Source organism: Oncorhynchus kisutch, linkage group LG2 (genome assembly GCF_002021735.2).
Source record: "Oncorhynchus kisutch isolate 150728-3 linkage group LG2, Okis_V2, whole genome shotgun sequence".
NCBI classification, from domain to species: domain Eukaryota; kingdom Metazoa; phylum Chordata; class Actinopteri; order Salmoniformes; family Salmonidae; genus Oncorhynchus; species Oncorhynchus kisutch.
Window position 1 is genome coordinate 12,473,409 of NC_034175.2, and position 18,607 is coordinate 12,492,015.

At 43.5% G+C, this 18,607-nt stretch overlaps 1 protein-coding gene and 1 non-coding gene across 2 annotated transcripts in view; one reads left to right on the forward strand and one right to left on the reverse strand.

Moving 5' to 3' along the window:
- The first annotated feature begins 15 nt into the window (after positions 1–15).
- On the forward strand, positions 16–88 carry trnar-acg (transfer RNA arginine (anticodon ACG)). The gene has a single exon. It is a non-coding gene; the product is annotated as a tRNA-Arg (tRNA).
- Positions 89–1,109: 1,021 nt separating this feature from the next.
- Positions 1,110–18,607, reverse strand: part of LOC109907682 (Wilms tumor protein 1-interacting protein) — a 30,190-nt gene continuing 12,692 nt past the window's right edge. The window contains exons 2-8 of the mRNA XM_020505800.2: positions 17,895–17,996; positions 10,820–10,887; positions 10,076–10,138; positions 9,279–9,409; positions 7,130–7,181; positions 3,221–3,289; positions 1,110–2,193 (exon numbers count right to left, since the gene is read on the reverse strand). Coding sequence (XP_020361389.1) covers positions 2,050–2,193; positions 3,221–3,289; positions 7,130–7,181; positions 9,279–9,409; positions 10,076–10,138; positions 10,820–10,887; positions 17,895–17,996 — 629 coding nt within the window. The 3' untranslated portion in view covers positions 1,110–2,049. The remainder of the gene's footprint in view (positions 2,194–3,220; positions 3,290–7,129; positions 7,182–9,278; positions 9,410–10,075; positions 10,139–10,819; positions 10,888–17,894; positions 17,997–18,607) is intronic.

The following is an 18,607-nucleotide window of genomic DNA, read 5'->3' on the forward strand; positions in this document are numbered from 1 at the left end:
TATGCCAATTTCAGCGGGCTAGTGGCGCAATGGATAACGCGTCTGACTACGGATCAGAAGATTCTAGGTTCGACTCCTGGCTAGCTCGTACTTTTATCTTTCCGGATCTTCTCTGATCTTTATATTCTACGAATATTAAGCTATTGGTTGTTTGTTTTCATGATGAAGGAAGACTTTATTCTTTGTTTCGATACTATCATAAATTGTTTGATTGAGTTCGACTCTTGGCTGACTCGGATCCTCTGATTCGGACCTTTTCCTCGCCAATGGGCTACTGCATATTTGATTCTGCACTGCCGCGAGTTTGTTGAAAAAACAGCGCTGTCTGGTCTAACGTTACTGCTCATATTACAGTTGATCAGACTTTTGTATTCATATGTTTTTGTGTCCCAATAGCCTTAAAATGACAATCAGCAGTTGTTAAATCCATACATTAATGCTCTGTACCCCTTGATTATTGAAGAATATCATTTATAAATGCCTCATAAATGTATTTTAACTGTCGTACCCCATCAGAACCAAAATATATAAGCTTGTTTTACGCAATGTTAAAAAAAAAGTAAACGTCAATAAACACTGTATAACCTCAAAACATGGAAAAAAAACGAATTTTGCATCCATAGCTATGTCTATGGATAGGAATTACATTTCTCCAGCCCAATCTATCAATGTTTTACTGAAACAGTGGTGGAGAGGGCTTTGTTTTCGTTGCATCTGCTGATTGCCCCTTTAGGCCTACATTTATTTGGATTATCCTAAATACCCGTGTAAAGATATACCCACTACAGGTGTGCAAAAGCTTTTGTTGTATATAGGCTACTCGTTCATGAAGAAGAGACAGACAATTTGACAGGCTATTACAATGCATTTATCTATATATATATATATATATATATATATATATATATATATATATATATATTTCTTATGGACATCTCTCAAATCATTTTCAAATATAGTAAGCCACTGGAATACAAATTATTAATGATCATGGGAATTGTTTTAAACAAGCATAAATACTGTATAATAAATCCTGAAATATGATAGACTAAGCTTACTAAAACAGAATCATTTAGAGTCACTTTTTTATCACTGCAAAACAAAATGGGTTCAGGGCATTTGGTGGTTTATTGGAATAGAATAAACCTAGTTATCTATTTTGGAAACATTGTTGACCCAGGCATAACATAACTGCCATATTTGGGTTAATAATGCAATAGAAAGTATATGCTAGGGGTGGTGTGTGACAGAGGACAGTGGGAATATTAGCCCAGTATCAGTGTTGGGAACAGAACATCCAGGGTTCATTTAACAATAGAAATGTAATACTAATACAACATGATTCCCACTGACATGGAATAATACAGGACCATGTACAGTTTGTGTATTCAATTGCTAACTTTGACTTTCTAGACACTGCCTGCATATTAGCTAAAATGAGCAATTCATGTATTTCTAGTATAAAATGTCATGGAAACACACCTTCATAACCCACACACGGAGACATACAACAAAACTGGGCAATTTCTCTATTAAGCCATGCAAACTATTTCAACTGTATCAGTATCTACAAACACATTGATTCAAACTGAGCAACTGAAATTGGTGGCACACAAAGGGGAAAATGAAGATCAAGATATTTACACATAAGCACATGAAGTATAAGTCATTAAAATATAACTGTGCTTTGGCATTGGTATTTAAATATATATATATATATATATTTAAAATAAAAAAGTTTGTTATTTCCAGATTATTAACATTTGTGTCAGATGAAAGTTCAACACTTTACAACTAATTAACAATGTCTTCAATAAAAAATAATAACAGGTCATTTACAAGCACACTCCCACACACACAATCAATCAATCAACAAATCGCACAATTAACCCTAACAGAGACCTAACTTACATCAGAGATGTACAGTAAAGGCACACATTATCATCCAAACCATTATAGACAGATTTTTTTGGGGCAGATTGGTTGTGGTTGGTTATTGGCAGTTAGTTCAGAGGGCCACCTGGTGGCACCATGCACTAGATCCTAAAACTAGAACTGGTGCTGGTAGGAGGCAGCGGTGGGCGAGGCGCAGCCCGGCTCAATGTGCTTCAGGTGGCAGGCGTGGCAGAGGAGGTGGCCGTCCAGCGGGTAGCAGCGGTGCCCCTCCTCGTCGTTCAGCTCCATCTGACAGTCCTACAGACCAACACAGAGGGATGAGGAAGATAAAAGGGAAAAGCCTATCAAATAAATCGAATAACACTTGAACATTACCCCAAAAGGTGATTGTGATTCCATCGACCCAATTCTATGGGATCTGAACGGCAAAATGTGCATTCAAAACGTGGGTTTAAAATACACATTTGTCTATATCCCAGAGGTATAGCGATCTATGACAGCAAGGTGAATTGTGGGCCATTCTATCCCCCAATGTAAACATATTTGAGAACAAAACCTTGTCAAAGGCGAAATAACTTGAAGAGATTCTTAAATCCCCTTGAATTGCCCAGCAGGCTTGACAGACTATGAGAAATGCAGTTGAGAAGGGCAATTGTTTAACTGGCTTCCACAGTGGAGCAATTCAGAGAGACAGATCCTCAAAAGCTCTCGTCTCCACACGGCTTACTGCTGTTTGTTTTCAAGTGCTCTCAGAACTCTATACGTCAATCAAATGCTGTTGAGGCGGGAGTCAGGAGAAAAGGCACTTGAGGAGAATCAGACAGTGTTGACGAGCGAAGCAAATTAACATGTGCTTGAGCTCCTCTTTCTAGCTCGCAATTAGGACCAAGACTGTAATTAAGTACTGGGACCACCTTGTCTATGATCTGTGTGCAGTAAATAGCTTTCCAGAATATGTGACCAAACGAAGTGAGACTATTCTCCTGACACTTTGTTTTTCCTTTAAAATTCTGTTTACTTTATGACGACTAATCTTAGAGACCAAATCTCTCTAACGTTTATTTTCAAAGACTAAATGATGACTGAAATATGGAGTTCTTGATATGATGAGAAGGCTGACATATGGTATAGGATCTAATCCCTGGTATTTAAGCACATTCATGTGGAGAAATAATGAGCCATTTTATAGTGGATATACTTACTAAGATGACAACTTTAACATTTAGTCTGGTCACCAACAACACAGAACATCCAGTCTCTACAAGGATATAGGGAAAACATCAAGGAAATAGAAAAGGGAATTTGTATCTTAATGTTTACCCACTTCACAGTGATAGCACTCCACGTGGTAGTCTTTATCCATGGATACCACTCGGATGGTTTCATCAGAGCCCTGTGGAGACAGACAGCCTTTTCAGTGTCCACTGAACCCGAGTAGCTATCAGTATAGGCTTGATCGGTTCATTTAAAGCAGTTAAACAAGGCATGCATGGCCAGGACAACTCTCCAATTTTTCCTGCGGCCAATGTCAGGTGTGGGAAAAACATGTGACAGGTGGCTCTGTTCAGTGGACTTTTAAAATTCTATTTAAAATATGTAGAAATTTTAGCAGCCTCTCTGCTCCAGAGCGATTGACAGGTAGTGCATCCTAAAATAGTTGAGACCATAGAGATCCAATTAAATGATTCTATGGCTGTGACAACCACTTATCACAGTCATAGTATGTACATTTTTCCTTAGTAGTTATCAGCAAAGATGTTTTGTTTGTTTGTTTAATGGACAAAAACATAAGTAGATCTTGGCAGTAACAGAGTGCATTCAATTCAGAGCACTTCTCATCTTCTGCAGGTGCAGGTGACAGTGGGAAATGCATCAGCCAATCAGAGCCCTGTAACCAAAGAGATCCTATTCAAATGGGATTCCATAGGTCGTTATCAGTAAAACGTCAGAATAAGGTTCAGAGCGTTTTTTATTTCACCTTTATTTAACCAGGTAGGCTAGTTGAGAACATTTTGATTCACCTGCTGGGGGGCAAGGAGTCACCCAGTTCCACTAAAAGCATTGACAACTACTGTACATGGTGTTTTTAATGGATTGTTAAATACATGTTATAACTATTTGGTTTTAATATCATCACCTTGAAGAGTATAGTGAGAACTACACATTTCAGATTATTCCACATTTAGCTCTATCATCAGAGTTATACAGTAAGTAACTGCATGTTTGTCATGATAAAGAAACATCAATTGATCATGTATTTTCAGATTCGTGAGGATAGCCTATCCATTTGGCATGTAGCTAGCTGTTGAAAAGGGTTCATGTTAGCTAACTGGTAGCTTGCAAAGTAAACATTATCAGCTAACAGAACATCGGCAAATGAGCCCTTCTGCTACCTCTCATTCCTGTAAGGTATAATTCACTTATATTTTAGATCACTCAAATATCCAATTAATGGTGGCCAATATTGAGAGATATCATGAGGCTACCCTCCTTGCCCCCCAGCAGACAAATCAAACGCTCTGCACCTTATTGTGACGTTTCATGGATAACGACCTACAGTATTGAGATGCTGAGATCCTTAGATAGCCTACAGTACATTTGTTTTTTAATGCTGAGCGTCCATGGATAAAAATATCCCTTTGCGTTATATGCCTCTGTCCATTGCCTTTTCATTTAGCCTGATTATTTTTCAGCTACAGTTAGCCGTGATTGCTAACAGGTACAGTAAGCTAATTACTGATGATATATCAACCAGCAGGCAAGCTAATTAGGCTTTGTCCTGACATCCATATATGTCCTTTTTCATCCAACCTTTACAAACTACAGCATTTGAAATAGGCCTACACATAGGCCAAGATTGGCAAGATGGTAGTTGTGTAGAAACTTGTCCTTTGGCCAATACCAGCATTCTGAACAGTACTGTGGACCTTCACCTGAGAAAACAGCCAGGTGTCAAAGACCAAGGCTAAACCAACAGTCAGCTTCTGACAGACAGTCTGGGTTCAGCCTGCGACAGCTTCAGAGGGCAGGTACTACAGCTGGAATGTTCCGTATATATTAGACTTTCACTAATTATTACTGTCATCACGCAAGCTATTCATCATGGTCATGTGGTTATATACCATTGTTATGTGATAGTGAAGTAAGGCTGGTCAGAAATGACATTATGATAGAATTAACTATTCAGCCAACTGACTTCTTATATTCTACATCAGCCAGACACACTCAGCAGGAGGGTACATGGAAGACTTTCAACTATCTATCAACTCATTTAAAACCAGTTATACACATGAAATAAAACCTATTCTAAACTCTCCCCCTTGTACTGTAGTGGTCCTACAAACCACCTGCTAGTAGGCATGAATTTATCTGGCCTTTTTCATGACAAAGTACATGCACGTCCAACACAAACTGCCCCCCCCCCCCCCCCCCCCCCCCCCCCAGCACTGAATTCTACCCTTATAGCCTCAGTGAGGAGGGGCCACATTCCTGTAGAGTCAACTCTAATTTTGGACATTTTTTTTAAGAGGGAGGGATAACGTTTAGGGTAACAGTCATGCACTGAGTGAGGCATTAGGGTGCAGTGCCTGCATCTGAACCACACACCAGAAAATGCAAACAACACCCCTCCCAAAACCACCCCACGTAGGCCTACACACAGAGGTCTCCAATAGAAGCCCAGCCCTGAATCTACACCTCAGTGGATGGTGTCCTAGTAGGGCCTCTGGTTCAAATAGTGCTCTTTCAGATACTTTGATAGTTTGATTGAGCCTGAATGGAGTGCCAGATCGTCTGGGTTTGCTCTTTTGGGACTATTCCATTTGCGCCAGCTCAATCAACCACTAAATAAATAAATAAAATGTTTGGGGGGATGTCTGCTGACCTGCGTGTAACTATGGCAGCCATTACAACAAGAGATGTTCCCAGGTCTGTTATCAGGTTGGTTTATTGGTTCAGCCCAGACCTTAGACTGAGTAAATAGCTGTAAAAATTGATGTCTTCCTGAATCCTGACTGCAGCTTGCTTGGCTCAGGAGAGAGCCTGCAACGTCTGCTTGCAACTCACACTCTCAAACACGTAGATCCCCTGAATGCCGCTCACTTTCCAGCCCACTTTCCAGCTCACACTCTCAAACACATAGATCCCCTGAATGCAGCTCACTCTCCAGATCCCAATCACCTGAATTCCGATCACCTGTTCACACACCTGTATGTCATTATCACACACTATTTAGTGAAGTTCTTTGCACCCCATCATTGTGAGGTATTGTTTGTTTTGTGACACACTTCTATTCGGAGCGCTGTGTTTCCCCTTAATTTACCCCTCCCGTGTATGATAGTTTTTGCCTGCCTCACTAACGACGCCTTTTGCCTATTCCCTGCCTGTACTTAGCCTATCGGACCTATTGCCTGATCTCATGGACGACGTTACTATACTATTCCCTGCCTGTACTGTTGCCTTTTTGGACCCCCTGTGTATGACCTTCTGCCTGCCCCTGGACCCAGCTACCTGCCTCCTCCTGTGGTCTTTTACAAATAAACACCTGCTGCGCCCTGCGCTTGAAACCAGCTCTCTGTCTCCCATCATGTTCATTACAGAGTGAGACTTCCGAGACGAGTTCCAAATGTTTAAAGAGGGAAAGCTGATCATCATGCCTGAGATCCCTTTCAAGTCCCTCTACATCCAAACAACTGCTTAAAGGGATACCTGCTCATGTGCAACATGTTAAAACACAGCACACCCCTTCCTCCTTCTCCGGCACTAGAGCCTGACCTAGGATAGTAGCATACTTGATCGTTTTCTACTGCATCAGGATACTTGATCGTTTGCTATGCCAGAGAAACTCTCTCCTCACATCTGGCTCCTGTCTCAGGTTCAACACTGGGGTTGGTTATCAATCTTTACCCTGAGGGAATCAGGTCAGAGGTTGTAATGTGACTGTCTATATCGACATGGGATGGGAGTGGAAGTGTTTGCATCGTAAACCATAATATATGCCTGAACATTTTGATTATCATTCATCATTACTGCGGACAGGAGTTCTTCCTGTTGAAATCACTTTGCAGACAGGAACCATTCCAGGCCCTGTTCATTATACTAGTAGTCAACTGATCAATTTGGTATTTTTTTCATACATGACATGAAGATGATCAGAAAAACACCTATTTTATGGCTGTATACATGTAAGTCGTTAGGCTATTACTTGAAGATTTTGTGTTCAAAGAGAGCTTACCTCTGAAGGCAGAATGGGCTGGTTACATGCTGCACATTTGGGGGCCAAGACCCTGAGAAAACGAGGGAACAACGAAGATAAATCAATTGATAAAAATAATAACAGTTTCAGACTGAAAATATAGGTCTGGTTTATATTGGTTCCCTACAGAAAGACCACCAGGCTTGATATAGATACAGCACTTGTATCTGTTACTCTTTTTTCAGGATAATACTTCTAACCCTTCTTCCTCTCTTTGCCCCTTCTCTCCTCCTTTGCCCCTTCTCTCCTCCTTTGCCCCGTCTCTCCTCCTTTGCCCCGTCTCTCCTCCTTTGCCCCGTCTCTCCTCCTTTGCCCAGTCTCTCCTCCTTTGCCCAGTCTCTCCTCCTTTGCCCCGTCTCTCCTCCTTTGCCCCGTCTCTCCTCCTTTGCCCCTTCTCTCCTCCTTTGCCCCTTCTCTCCTCCTTTGCCCCGTCTCTCCTCCTTTGCCCTGTCTCTCCCCTTCAGTGTGTGTGTGTATGAGAGCGTTGAGACTGCTAAGGAAAGGTGGTGAGTCTCCAGGTCTGCAGATGTGCTGGCTCAGCCTCACACGTGATTCAACCAATCCAGAAAAATACATTCATTCTTTCCCCACACAAACAGACGCACACACCGTGTGCAGCTGGCTGGCACCTGAATGTCTGAGTCTGTAAAACAAAGGCCCTCTCAGTGTAGTGGGCATGACTAGGTCTGATTGAGAAACCACACACATTTCTTGTCCTAGATATATGCGTAATAGGGTATCCGTATTAAATTCCTGTTTTTCCTGGACTCTGTGCAGTATTTATAAGAGTATTATTGTGTTAATAGCCCAGTGTAATACCACATACTTTTATTTGCATTTAAAGGATAGTTTACCCAAATTACAAAATTACACATAGTTTCCTTATCCTGTAAGCAGTCTATGGACAAGGTATAACAGCAATCCATGCTTTGGTTTAGTTTCATTGGCACTGTTTCCACATGCTAACATTTTAGCATTTGTGGCACAAATACCATTCAAGTCATGTGACCAATTAGCATTAGCATTTTTTGGGCATCATGTTCACAGCATCTATAAGTGACTTTGTTGAGGATGCTGGTTCGAATTCCCGAGCCGACTAGGTGAAAAATCTGGTGGTGTGACCTTGAGCAAGGCACTTAAACCTAATTTCTCTTGTAAGTCGCTAAAATATAAATGTATATGTTGAGCTTCACAACCACTTTTTTATTTTACATTTTTATTGAACCTTTATTTCATTGGGCAAGTCAGTTAAGAACAAATTCTTCTTCACAATGACGGCCTACCCCTTCCAAACCCGGACGACCCAATTGTGCGCCACCCTACGGGACTTCCAATCACGGCCGGTTGTGATCAGTCGGGAATCGAACCACGGTCTGTAGTGATGCCTCTAGCCCTGAGATGCAGTACCTTAGACCGATGCGCCACTCGGGAGCCAAATTATGATTTGGACTTTCGGATGATTTGGACATGATGCACGAAAAATGCAAATATCGGTTTCATGACTTCAATGGGATTGGCGCCATGAATGCTAAAATGCTAGCATGTGGAAGCAGTGCCAGGGAAACTAAACAAAAGCATTGATTGATGTCATTCCTTGTCCATAGACTGCCTATAGATTGAGGAAACCAATGTGTCATTTTGTAATTTGGGTGAACTATCCCTTTAATCAAAGCAACAGTATGCTAGAGAATGAATGCTAGTGACAATTCACCATGAATAGGCGGGAAAAGACATCTGGTGGCTTCAGTAGTGAGCTCTGATTGCTCTAACATAAGGCCCATGGCTCTTAGTTTCCACATGGTTCTGTCAGTTTACTGGGTGGTTGCCCTGGTCTGGCCTGGCCGGCTGCTGTGGATTCCATTGTGACCAGATTCCTGATTCAGTGTGTCTGTTGTGCTTGGCTGAGGTGACCCCATGCTGCTACTCCCTTTGCTCTTCCACAGGCGACTCAGCTCTTCCTACCTAACATCTCCTCTCTCCCCCTTCCTCTCCACGTGGCAAAAACCTGATCCTGCTGGAACTGCCGCTGACTTCTGTTATAGCAACATGACTTCTGGCCGTATTGTTAGCACCAGTTAAACTAATATGTTTATGTTTTGCAGTGTTCATAACGGTTGTACCCACATACCTGTGGTAGTCTTTGACACAGTAAATCTTGTTCTCTGTGTCCACAGTGAAGGGCACTCCGTCCAGACTGTCGTTACAGATGACACAACGGAAACAGCCAGGGTGGTAGGACTTCCCAAGGGCCTGCAGGATCTATAGTGGTGGAAGTGGGAGAGATAGAAAGGGAGGGGAGAGAGAGAAAGGGGTGGAGAGGGAGAGAGAGACCGAGAGAAGGGGTGAGAGAGAGAGAGAGAGAGAGAGAAGGGGCGACGGAGAAAGGCACAGAGAAAGAAGGGGATAGAGAGAGCAAGAGAAGGGGAGTAAGAGAGAGAGAGAGAGAGAGAGATAATTTCAATGCTTTATCATATCGAACAAGTAGTGGATCGCTGATCACTCATCCATGGAGCATAGAGTTGATTGTCTTACAGTTAGTAGCTGAGGGAAGCAGTGTGTTGGAGAGAGAGACAGTGATATTAGGAAAACAGATCTGTCCCCCCCTGCTACAGCTATGTATGGTTAACATGTGTAAAGCCATGTCATGGTAAATCCTTCATGTGTTACTATACCTGCTGATGACTACTGGCCTTGGGTTTTATATTCTCTCTATGTGTCCTGGTTTTACCCTAGAGTTTGTGTGTGTGTGTGTGTGTGTCCTGAAACCACCACTTCCTCCTAAGCTTTCTCCAGATGTAACCACAGGAAGTTCTCTGAAGGAGGAGTGACTCTATGTTTCTGCTGCCCAACACACTGATGGAGGGCATGCACACACGCATGCGCGCACACACACACACACACACACACACACACACACACACTCACCATATCCATGATCAGATGTCCGCATGCGTTACACTTGTCTGCAGACTGCTGGAATCCAGAATACTGGAACAGGCAGAGGAGAGGGGAGGACAGTGAGGTTACGGCTGCTACATCATCTCATAGGAAACTGCTGGCATCTTAGACTGACTCCTAGTCTTCTTCTCATATGAGCCCAGTCCACCTCATATGATACATGGGGGAATTCTCCCACATCAACTTAATGTTTAATTAGGGATAAACACAACCATGTCCAGAAATAGTCCTCTAATACCAGGTGAGATACAGTAAGTTAGACTCATTAGCAGAACAGAGACAGTAGGACAACTGATTGAATCGACTAGTAACAGACAAACTGTAATGTAATGGAGCGTGTTGTTGTGACAGGGCAGCTGAGGTAAACATGGGTCCTCCTGCTTGTCCTTCTTTATACAAGGTGTCACTGTGCAATGCCCAGGGGCGTATGCCTCTAAAACATGGATAAGTACAAGCTCCAGTTACCCAACTCGCCTCCCTAATGCCCCTACAGGAGTAAACTGATCCAGAATTTCTTAGAATCTTGAACCTGGGCCACGAGGTGAAGAAATCAAATTTAAACTATAATCTGGAGTCCACAGGTCACGGTCACATATAGTCACAGTAGCACATGGTGGAAGACACATATCTGCTGTCAGAAAGATAATACCCTATTCACATACTGCTAAACTATGCAGGGTTCTAGATATTGTATCCAGACGGACTACTTACCAGGAAGTCCTCTTCACAGAACACCTTCCCACCGACGTAGTAAAATGCTTTCCCCCGTAGCCTTCTGCCTGGGACGAAAAACAGAGAGATGGGCTTTTAGAGTATAAACTTAACTGAAACAACACTGAACAATTTGGGCTGGGCCCAACCATGAGATCAAACTGTCTGACCATGATTAGACCAAATATTACTTTTTCCAAATTGCAGCAGATCACACGGGAGGAATCTGGGAGTATTTGGAGAGATGTGTGAACTCCATATGAAATCCTAGCCTGGTCTCAGATCTATTCGACCGCACAAACTGATCTGGGACCAGGCTAATGAGCCCTATACATCTCTCCTAAGCGCTGTGGTAACTTATTTCAGTTCAAAGGCTCCAGAACGTCAGACAGAATCCATTAAGTCTTGCTAATTCCCAGACACCAACTCAAATAAACACTGAGTCTAATACTGTAGCAGCCTCTTGATTTAATCTGCTTCAGAGAGAGATGGGCCTGGTTGGACAGCTTTCTGCTGCACTGGGAACTACAGGGAACACATCTGGGGCCTCGCTGAGACAATCACTAGCACATGAGGGGAAAATGGTGTGATTGAATACAATGACTAAACAGAGCGTAACTGATTAAAACAGAGTTCTCTAATGGTTTGCTTCACGTGGCAAAGAGAGAGAGAGAGACAGAGAGAGAGAGACTTATTTATTTTCCCTTGTGTACTCGAACCATTTGTACATTGTTACAACACACATACATATATATATATGACATTTGTAATGTCTTTATTGTTTTGAAACTTCTGTATGTGTAATGTTTACTGTTCATTTTTATTGTTTATTTCACTTTTGTATATTAGCTACCTCACTTGCTTTGGCAATGTTAACACATGTTTCCCATGCCAATAAAGCCCCCTGAATTGAATTGAGACCCAGGCCTCAGGCCCAGAGGCAGTGCTAGCTCTTCTTCTTTCCTGCTTTCTGTCTGTTCTCTCCAAGATCGCTCCACACACCGAGAACACTTCCTGTCTGTCTGTCTGAATCCCCCATAATATACCCCCTTCTCCCCTCCCCTCCCTCCATCCCACAGGAAGGGGAAACATTCCACACATTTTCAGGGAGGAGGTGAAGGAGGGACAGGGGAGGGGTTAACACTAGTGAATGGTAGCCTTAATCTCCTGTCTGCCACAGAGCCATTAGCTACACACGTTAGACTAATCAAAAATGTGGAAAGGTGAGTAGAGAGATGGTGCTAAAACAATCACTAACTGCTGAGGGAATGGGGGTCTTAACACAACAGGCCTGGGATGGAGAGAAGAGCAGAGCACCGGTTGCAATGATACCAGTGGTGACCTGATCATGGCATTGAGGAGGCAGCAGAGTTCAGACAAACACCTAGGGCACACTGTAGCGAAACCTTTTGCAATGGAAAACGGACATGTGTGTTTTTCCTGACAGTTCAGGTAGTTTTGTCCAATAAGAACGCTGAAGTTCAGGTAGTTCCTTCCTGTTTCCCCGAGTTAAGGTTTTCTCCCCTACAGAACATGACCCTAGTGACCCCTCCCCCCAGGGAAAATAATGAAAAATAAGACTTTCCACTGACTTCTCCTCTTTGGTACTCTAAATCCGTGATAAACCTACATTATCCTAAAAACATCTAACACCATGTTGGACCCTCTCAGGGGTAACAACAATAGACACTAAATCACAGTAGAGCTCCTGAAAGCCCACAGCAGCCATCTGAAAGGGTTTTATCCTCTTACGGACATGGATAGGGCCAAACAATGAGACATCCTGTACTGTACTTCTATCAAGGCTTTGAACCTGCGCATTCAGTAGCATTATGAAACTGGCCAAGCTTCCTGACAAAACTCGGAACTAACGGTCTTATCATGTACAACCTTTAATTGAATTACATTGAACTGATTTGAATGGAATGTAACATTCCTTTGTAATAAGTGCCATATGACATGCCTATCCTGCCTGTACTTCAGAGGGATAAACTGACAATATCAAGGTCAGAAAGGCAATCGTTACAACAACAAGACCACCATCTCCGCATCAGGAAAAGGTGCAAAACTGTCCCTTGAATAATCATAATTTAATAACCCTATTTTCCCCTTCATTTCCCTCAGGAACGAAGAAGAGAGTGATGGATGGAATGGGGGGGGATGAACCCTTCTTCACATTCCTGCCTTTTTTAGAGAGAGAGAGAGAGGGAGAGAGACAGAGAGAGAGAGAGAGAAAAGGCAGGGAGCCTTGCGAGAAGATAAGATGAATGAATGGCAGAAGAAGACTGTGCTGACAGTAATGACAGAGTTGCAGAAGAATGATGACTATGTCCCCCCCTAATATAAATGATAAATGCCTCAGAGACAGAAAACACACACAGGCCTGGGCTGTTTTCAGGTGAAAACGTTCTTTAATACCTCAAGGTTGATTCTAAGATCTATATGTCCACTTCTCCAACACCTTTCATGAATGATTTATAAGCCTGTCTATTAGTGTACTATAAGCACTAGTACATTCACAATCCCCATAACCCACTCTTCCTTAGAAAAGCTGTAATGGTTCACAAAAATCCTTTCTAATACTTATTTCCCAGCACAACATCATGTGTCCAATAGGGCCTAGAAGTGTTTATTTGGAGGAAATTGTTACTCACAGCAAACTCCTCCCTTACCTCAATCACATTCATCAGATGTAGAGTGTAGGGACACAGGGACAGGGTAGGGTGTTTCAGCTTCACAAACTATCCACCATCTAAGAGTGCCAGCATTCAAACCGCAGCAGTTTTCAGATCACTAACGTCACCTCCAATCCATGTTTGTGTTCTATAACGGCAGAAGATTAGTTGGAGAGGCTGATGTTGTAAATTGGGTTGGGATTGGTTGGGCTCAGGACACAACAATTACACTTCTGTTCCCACAAAAACCCACATCCCCTCCATTCTCACCTCAGCCAGATGCTCTAGTCCACACACGCACTATGCTACTCTCCGCTTGATCAAATCATGCCGAATCAAGTTCCACTGGGAAAAGCTGGGAGATGACTGCCTAACTGTGTGTCGTGAGGGCAGATTTAGACTCTACGTTTGTGAGAACAGGGCCTCTTTATTGAGGGAGACAAAGACAACACTTACTGAGACGCAAATATCTCTAGTCGTGCTGGTATTAAAGGTGTTCCATTCTCTCTGGTCCAAAGTTGTGAGCATTATGAGTATTTGAATGAGAATGAAAGTGCAAAATAAATAAAGGTCTTAAAAGGAAAGTAAAACATTACAATTCAAGGTGGCAGAAATATTTTAGACGTCACGGCGACCAAAACCACTTCCTGCCCATGTCATTTCCCGTCCAGTGCACTTCCCAGCCGTCCAGTCTGCTGATCTGCTCCTGAGGTTGAGATGTGTAATATCCTACAAACCTTCACTCTCATTCTCACCTACTCTGGTCTTTAGCAGCGAGCTGGAGCTTTGCTGTCTCTGCTCACCTTCTGGTTTTGTTGCTCCTTCTAACAGCCCTTTGTCTTGACCAACTGATTATTGTCATAGACTACCTGGAAGCCCACTCTATAGCCAAATTTAATAGACCTGGAAGCCCACTCTATAGCCAACTTTAATAGACCTGGAAGCCCACTCTATAGCCAACTTTAATACCTTCCCATTTAAGTATTTTAAGTTCAGGGTAATAAAGATTATGTTATGCAACAAAAGAACCATGAAGGTGGTAGAGGGGTGAAGGGGGAGGGAGAGTCTGCTTAACAAGACCGTCGTTGTTGTTGTGTGTGTGTGTGTTCCGGCGTAGGTGGAACTTGACAGTGGGTGGTAGGTAGTTCTGAATGGTCCTCCTGTCCTGCCCCGTGCACCCCTACCTCCCTGGGTCCAGCTGGCATAACACCAGTCTGTGTCCTCTCCTCGGATTCCCACCCGGAGGCCCCCTACGCATGCATTCCTCCCCGGCCCGGTCCCTCTCCCTGTGGAGCCGGCCACAGCCTCTGTGCCCTCAGATGGAGAAGGGTATGGGCGGTATGTAGTCAGTGTGTATCTACCTAACTCCCCCCAGTTTAGATACTACCAGCCTCCCTAACTCTATCCATTCCGTGGCTCTTCTTTTTAGTGCCTCACATAGTCACACACAGTCACACACAGTCACACACACACACACACTAGTCACCTAGTCAAGGGTTTCCCAAACTCGGTCCTAGGTGACACTGAAGGCACATTTAGTTTTTTGCCCTAGCACTACACAGCTGATTCAAATAATCAAAACGTACTGATCAGTTGGTAGTTTGAATCAGCTGTGTAGTGCTAGGGCAAAAAGCACAACGTACACCCAGATGTGGGGGCCCCAGGACTGAGTTTGGGAATCCCTAACCTAGTCCACCCAGTGTGTTGAACAGGCTCCCATGCAGCTCATGTCAGATCATGTTGCTATGAGTTGTATTGTATGCTGAGTTCCTGTTCTACTAAATGGAACTGTCACATCATCTCTCCGACACTCATCCCCCGCCCCAGGCACACACACACACACACACACACACAATACTACACACATATACACACACCATCAGCTCCATGATTATAACCCAGGAATTGTGGTGTTTCGTTTCAGGGTGTGTCAGTCTCTCCTTCAGCCCACACAAAGAGAAGAGAATGCCACATCAGAACACACAGACCCTGGGACATGAAGCTAGAACACCGCAGCTGCAGTTTAGTGGCTCATTGATTCATCAAATCAATCGATGTGAGTCAGTTACTCAGGGATTCTTAGAATCAGTGATTCAGTAGTTCACCAACTTTATGGTTCAGTGTCTCACTGATTTAGTGATGTTCAGTTTGGATGGTTCCCTGGCTGCACCAAATTTGCTTCCCCCTGCCCTTGCCTGTCTGTCTCCTCACCTCCCATGACCTTGGCTTCTCTCATAGATGAGCTTGTGTTTTCACTGTGATCTCCTTACTAGAACTTCAGAGGGATTCCAGAGCCATCCTGTCCAGATGGTTGATGCTCTGGTATCTATAGATGAGTCGACCAATTAAAATCCCCCTGTGGAGATGATCTCTGACCTCTGCCCATGCCCATTAGAGGGCAGTGTGAGGCCTCCTGACCCCTGACCTGAAAGCTCATGCTCTACCTTCGCTGATTAACACACCCTGTGTTGTCCTTTATCTGCCCAACCGTGTGTTTGTTAGTGCGTGTGTGTGTGTGTGCGCACGCACGTGCTTACATGCATGTACACAGAAGGTGAGGAAAGAGTGAGTGAGGCAGGTTGGGTTTGTGTATATAATTCAGTAGGTTTGGGGGAAGGTCGGCGTGGTCATAGTAGCGGTCGTAGTAGTGGTAGTGGTTGTAGTAGTGGTAGTGGTCGTAGTAGTGGCAGTGGTCATAGTAGTAGTGGTAGTGGTCGTGGTAGTAGTGGTGGTAGTGGTCGTGGTAGTGGAAGTGGTCGTAGTAGTGGCAGTGGTAGTGGTCGTAGTGGTGGTAGTGGTAGTAGTAGTGGTAGTGGTCATAGTAGTGGAAGTGGGCGTAGTAGTGGTAGTGGTCGTAGTAGTGGTAGTGGTCGTAGTAGTGGTAGTGGTAGTAGTAGTGGTCGTAGTAGTGGTAGTGGTCGTCATAGTGGTAGTAGGAGTGGTAGTGGTCGTAGTAGTGGTAGTGGTAAAGGCCGTGGTTGTGGTAGTGGCCGTGATAGTGTCGTAGTAGTGGTCGTGGTAGTGGTAGTAGTAGTGGTAGTAGTAGTGGAAGTGGTCGTAGTAGTGGTAGTGGTCGTGATAGTGGTAGTAGTAGTGGTCGTAGTTGTGGAAGTGGTCGTAGTAGTAGTGGTCATGGTAGTGGCCGTGGTCCTGGTAGTGGTCGTAGTAGTGGCCGTGATAGTGTCGTAGTAGTGGTAGTAATAGTGGTCATAGCAGTGGTCGTAGTAGTGGTAATGGCCGTGGTTGTGGTAGTGGTCGTGATAGTGTCATAGTAGTGGTAGTGGTCGTAGTAGTGGTAGTGGTCGTAGTAGTGGTCGTGGTTGTAGTTGTGGTCGTAGTTGTAGTAGTGGAGTGGTCGTAGTAGTGGTAGTGGCCGTAGTAGTGGTAGTGGTTGTAGTAGTGGTAGTGTCCGTGGTCGTGGTAGTGGCCGTGATAGTGTCGTAGTAGTGGTCGTGGTAGTGGCCGTGGTCCTGGTAGTGGTCCTGGTAGTGGCCCTGGTAGTGGCCGTGATAGTGTCGTAGTAGTGGTAGTGTTCGTAGTAGTGGCCGTGGTCGTGGTAGTGGTCGTGATAGTGGTCGTACTAGTGGTGGTGGTAGTGGTCGTAGTAGTGGTAGTGGTCGATGCCAATGGCGCGGTATCCGTAGATCCGAATTTTAGATGCTGTCCTCTTGGCCGCAGAGACAACATGTTGCTGTTTTTTGCTCATTCCCTGCCATTCTACAATGGGAAAGGGGGAGACCTAGTCAGTTGCACAACTGAATACATTCAACTGAAATGTGTCTTCCACATTTAACCCCTCTGAATCAGAGAGGTGCGGAGGGCTGCCTTAATTGAAATGCTGAGAGACAAATGTGCAATTTTAAAGCTAATTTCCTAGCTAAGTTCTTATGCTATCTGAGTAACTATAACGTTATAACAAAATCAATGGGGGTCCCATGCCATGACATTTTTTGAATTTTAGGCTTTCCCTGTCTAGTTTTATTTCGATGATTGTTAGTTCTAAAATGTTTAGTTCTCAAAACATGATCATATAAAAACATACAGCTCCATTATATTTTCTACGTACTTTATATCTGGTTTAAGTCGTTTAAGTTTACACAGAATACGATTTACCATCCATTGAAAAAATATATAAAATAGTTTTAATAATTATAAAATGTTAATTATATATATATATTTTTTAAATATATATTTTATACATATATATTAATATAGGGGGTGAAGTGGTAGGTTACTTACTTCAGGTGAAGTATGTCATGTTAGAGGTAAGGAGAGAGTAGGTGAGGTGGACAGGTTTTACTGTAGTAGTACTTACTGCAGGCGCTGCAGGTGAAGTATGTCATGTTAGAGGTAAGGAGAGAGTAGCTGAGGTAGACAGGGTTTACTTTAGTAGTACTTACTGCAGGCGCTGCAGGTGAAGCAGACATCATGATAGAGGCTTCCCATAGCCTGGCAGGCCTCAGTGGCTCCGTACACCGCCTTGTTACACTTCACACAGCTCCCTGGAACACAACACAACAGCCAGGTCAGAGACATGAACACACACTGTGCCACCATCATGTACTTTGGCACCACTAGTGTCTCAGTCTTAAGCAGTTGTCCTGTTAGAATAGAACGTTAAAATTGTACACATTCCATAACATGAATAAAGAGGCTGGATCCATAACAAGCAGCCTGACAAAACCAGACACAAACAATGGAATAAAAAAGGCCTAACAACAGTCAAAGGAAATGAGTTAGCCATGCTGTATCATTGAAAGGGGAAATATATTCCAATCTGCTTGTTTGGTTTGGCTCTGGGTTAGAGGAGTCTGTCACATAAAAGACCTGTTCCTACCAAATGCTGCTCCCTGCACACACTGCTGCTAGACAGACGGCATGCACACTGTCGTGGAAATGTCCTCTATTTACCAAATCATGGGAGCAAATCACACACACACGTCAGAGTTAGTTATAAAAGTCCATCTTTAATTATATAAGCTCTATAGCATTTTCTGTGACTCTCAGATAAATTCAGTGTCTCCCAGTGAATTTTCTGAGAGCCCCCTTACAATGCAACTGAGATCCTTTAATAGCAAAGAACACACATAGTCAGACAGCATAGACATAATTC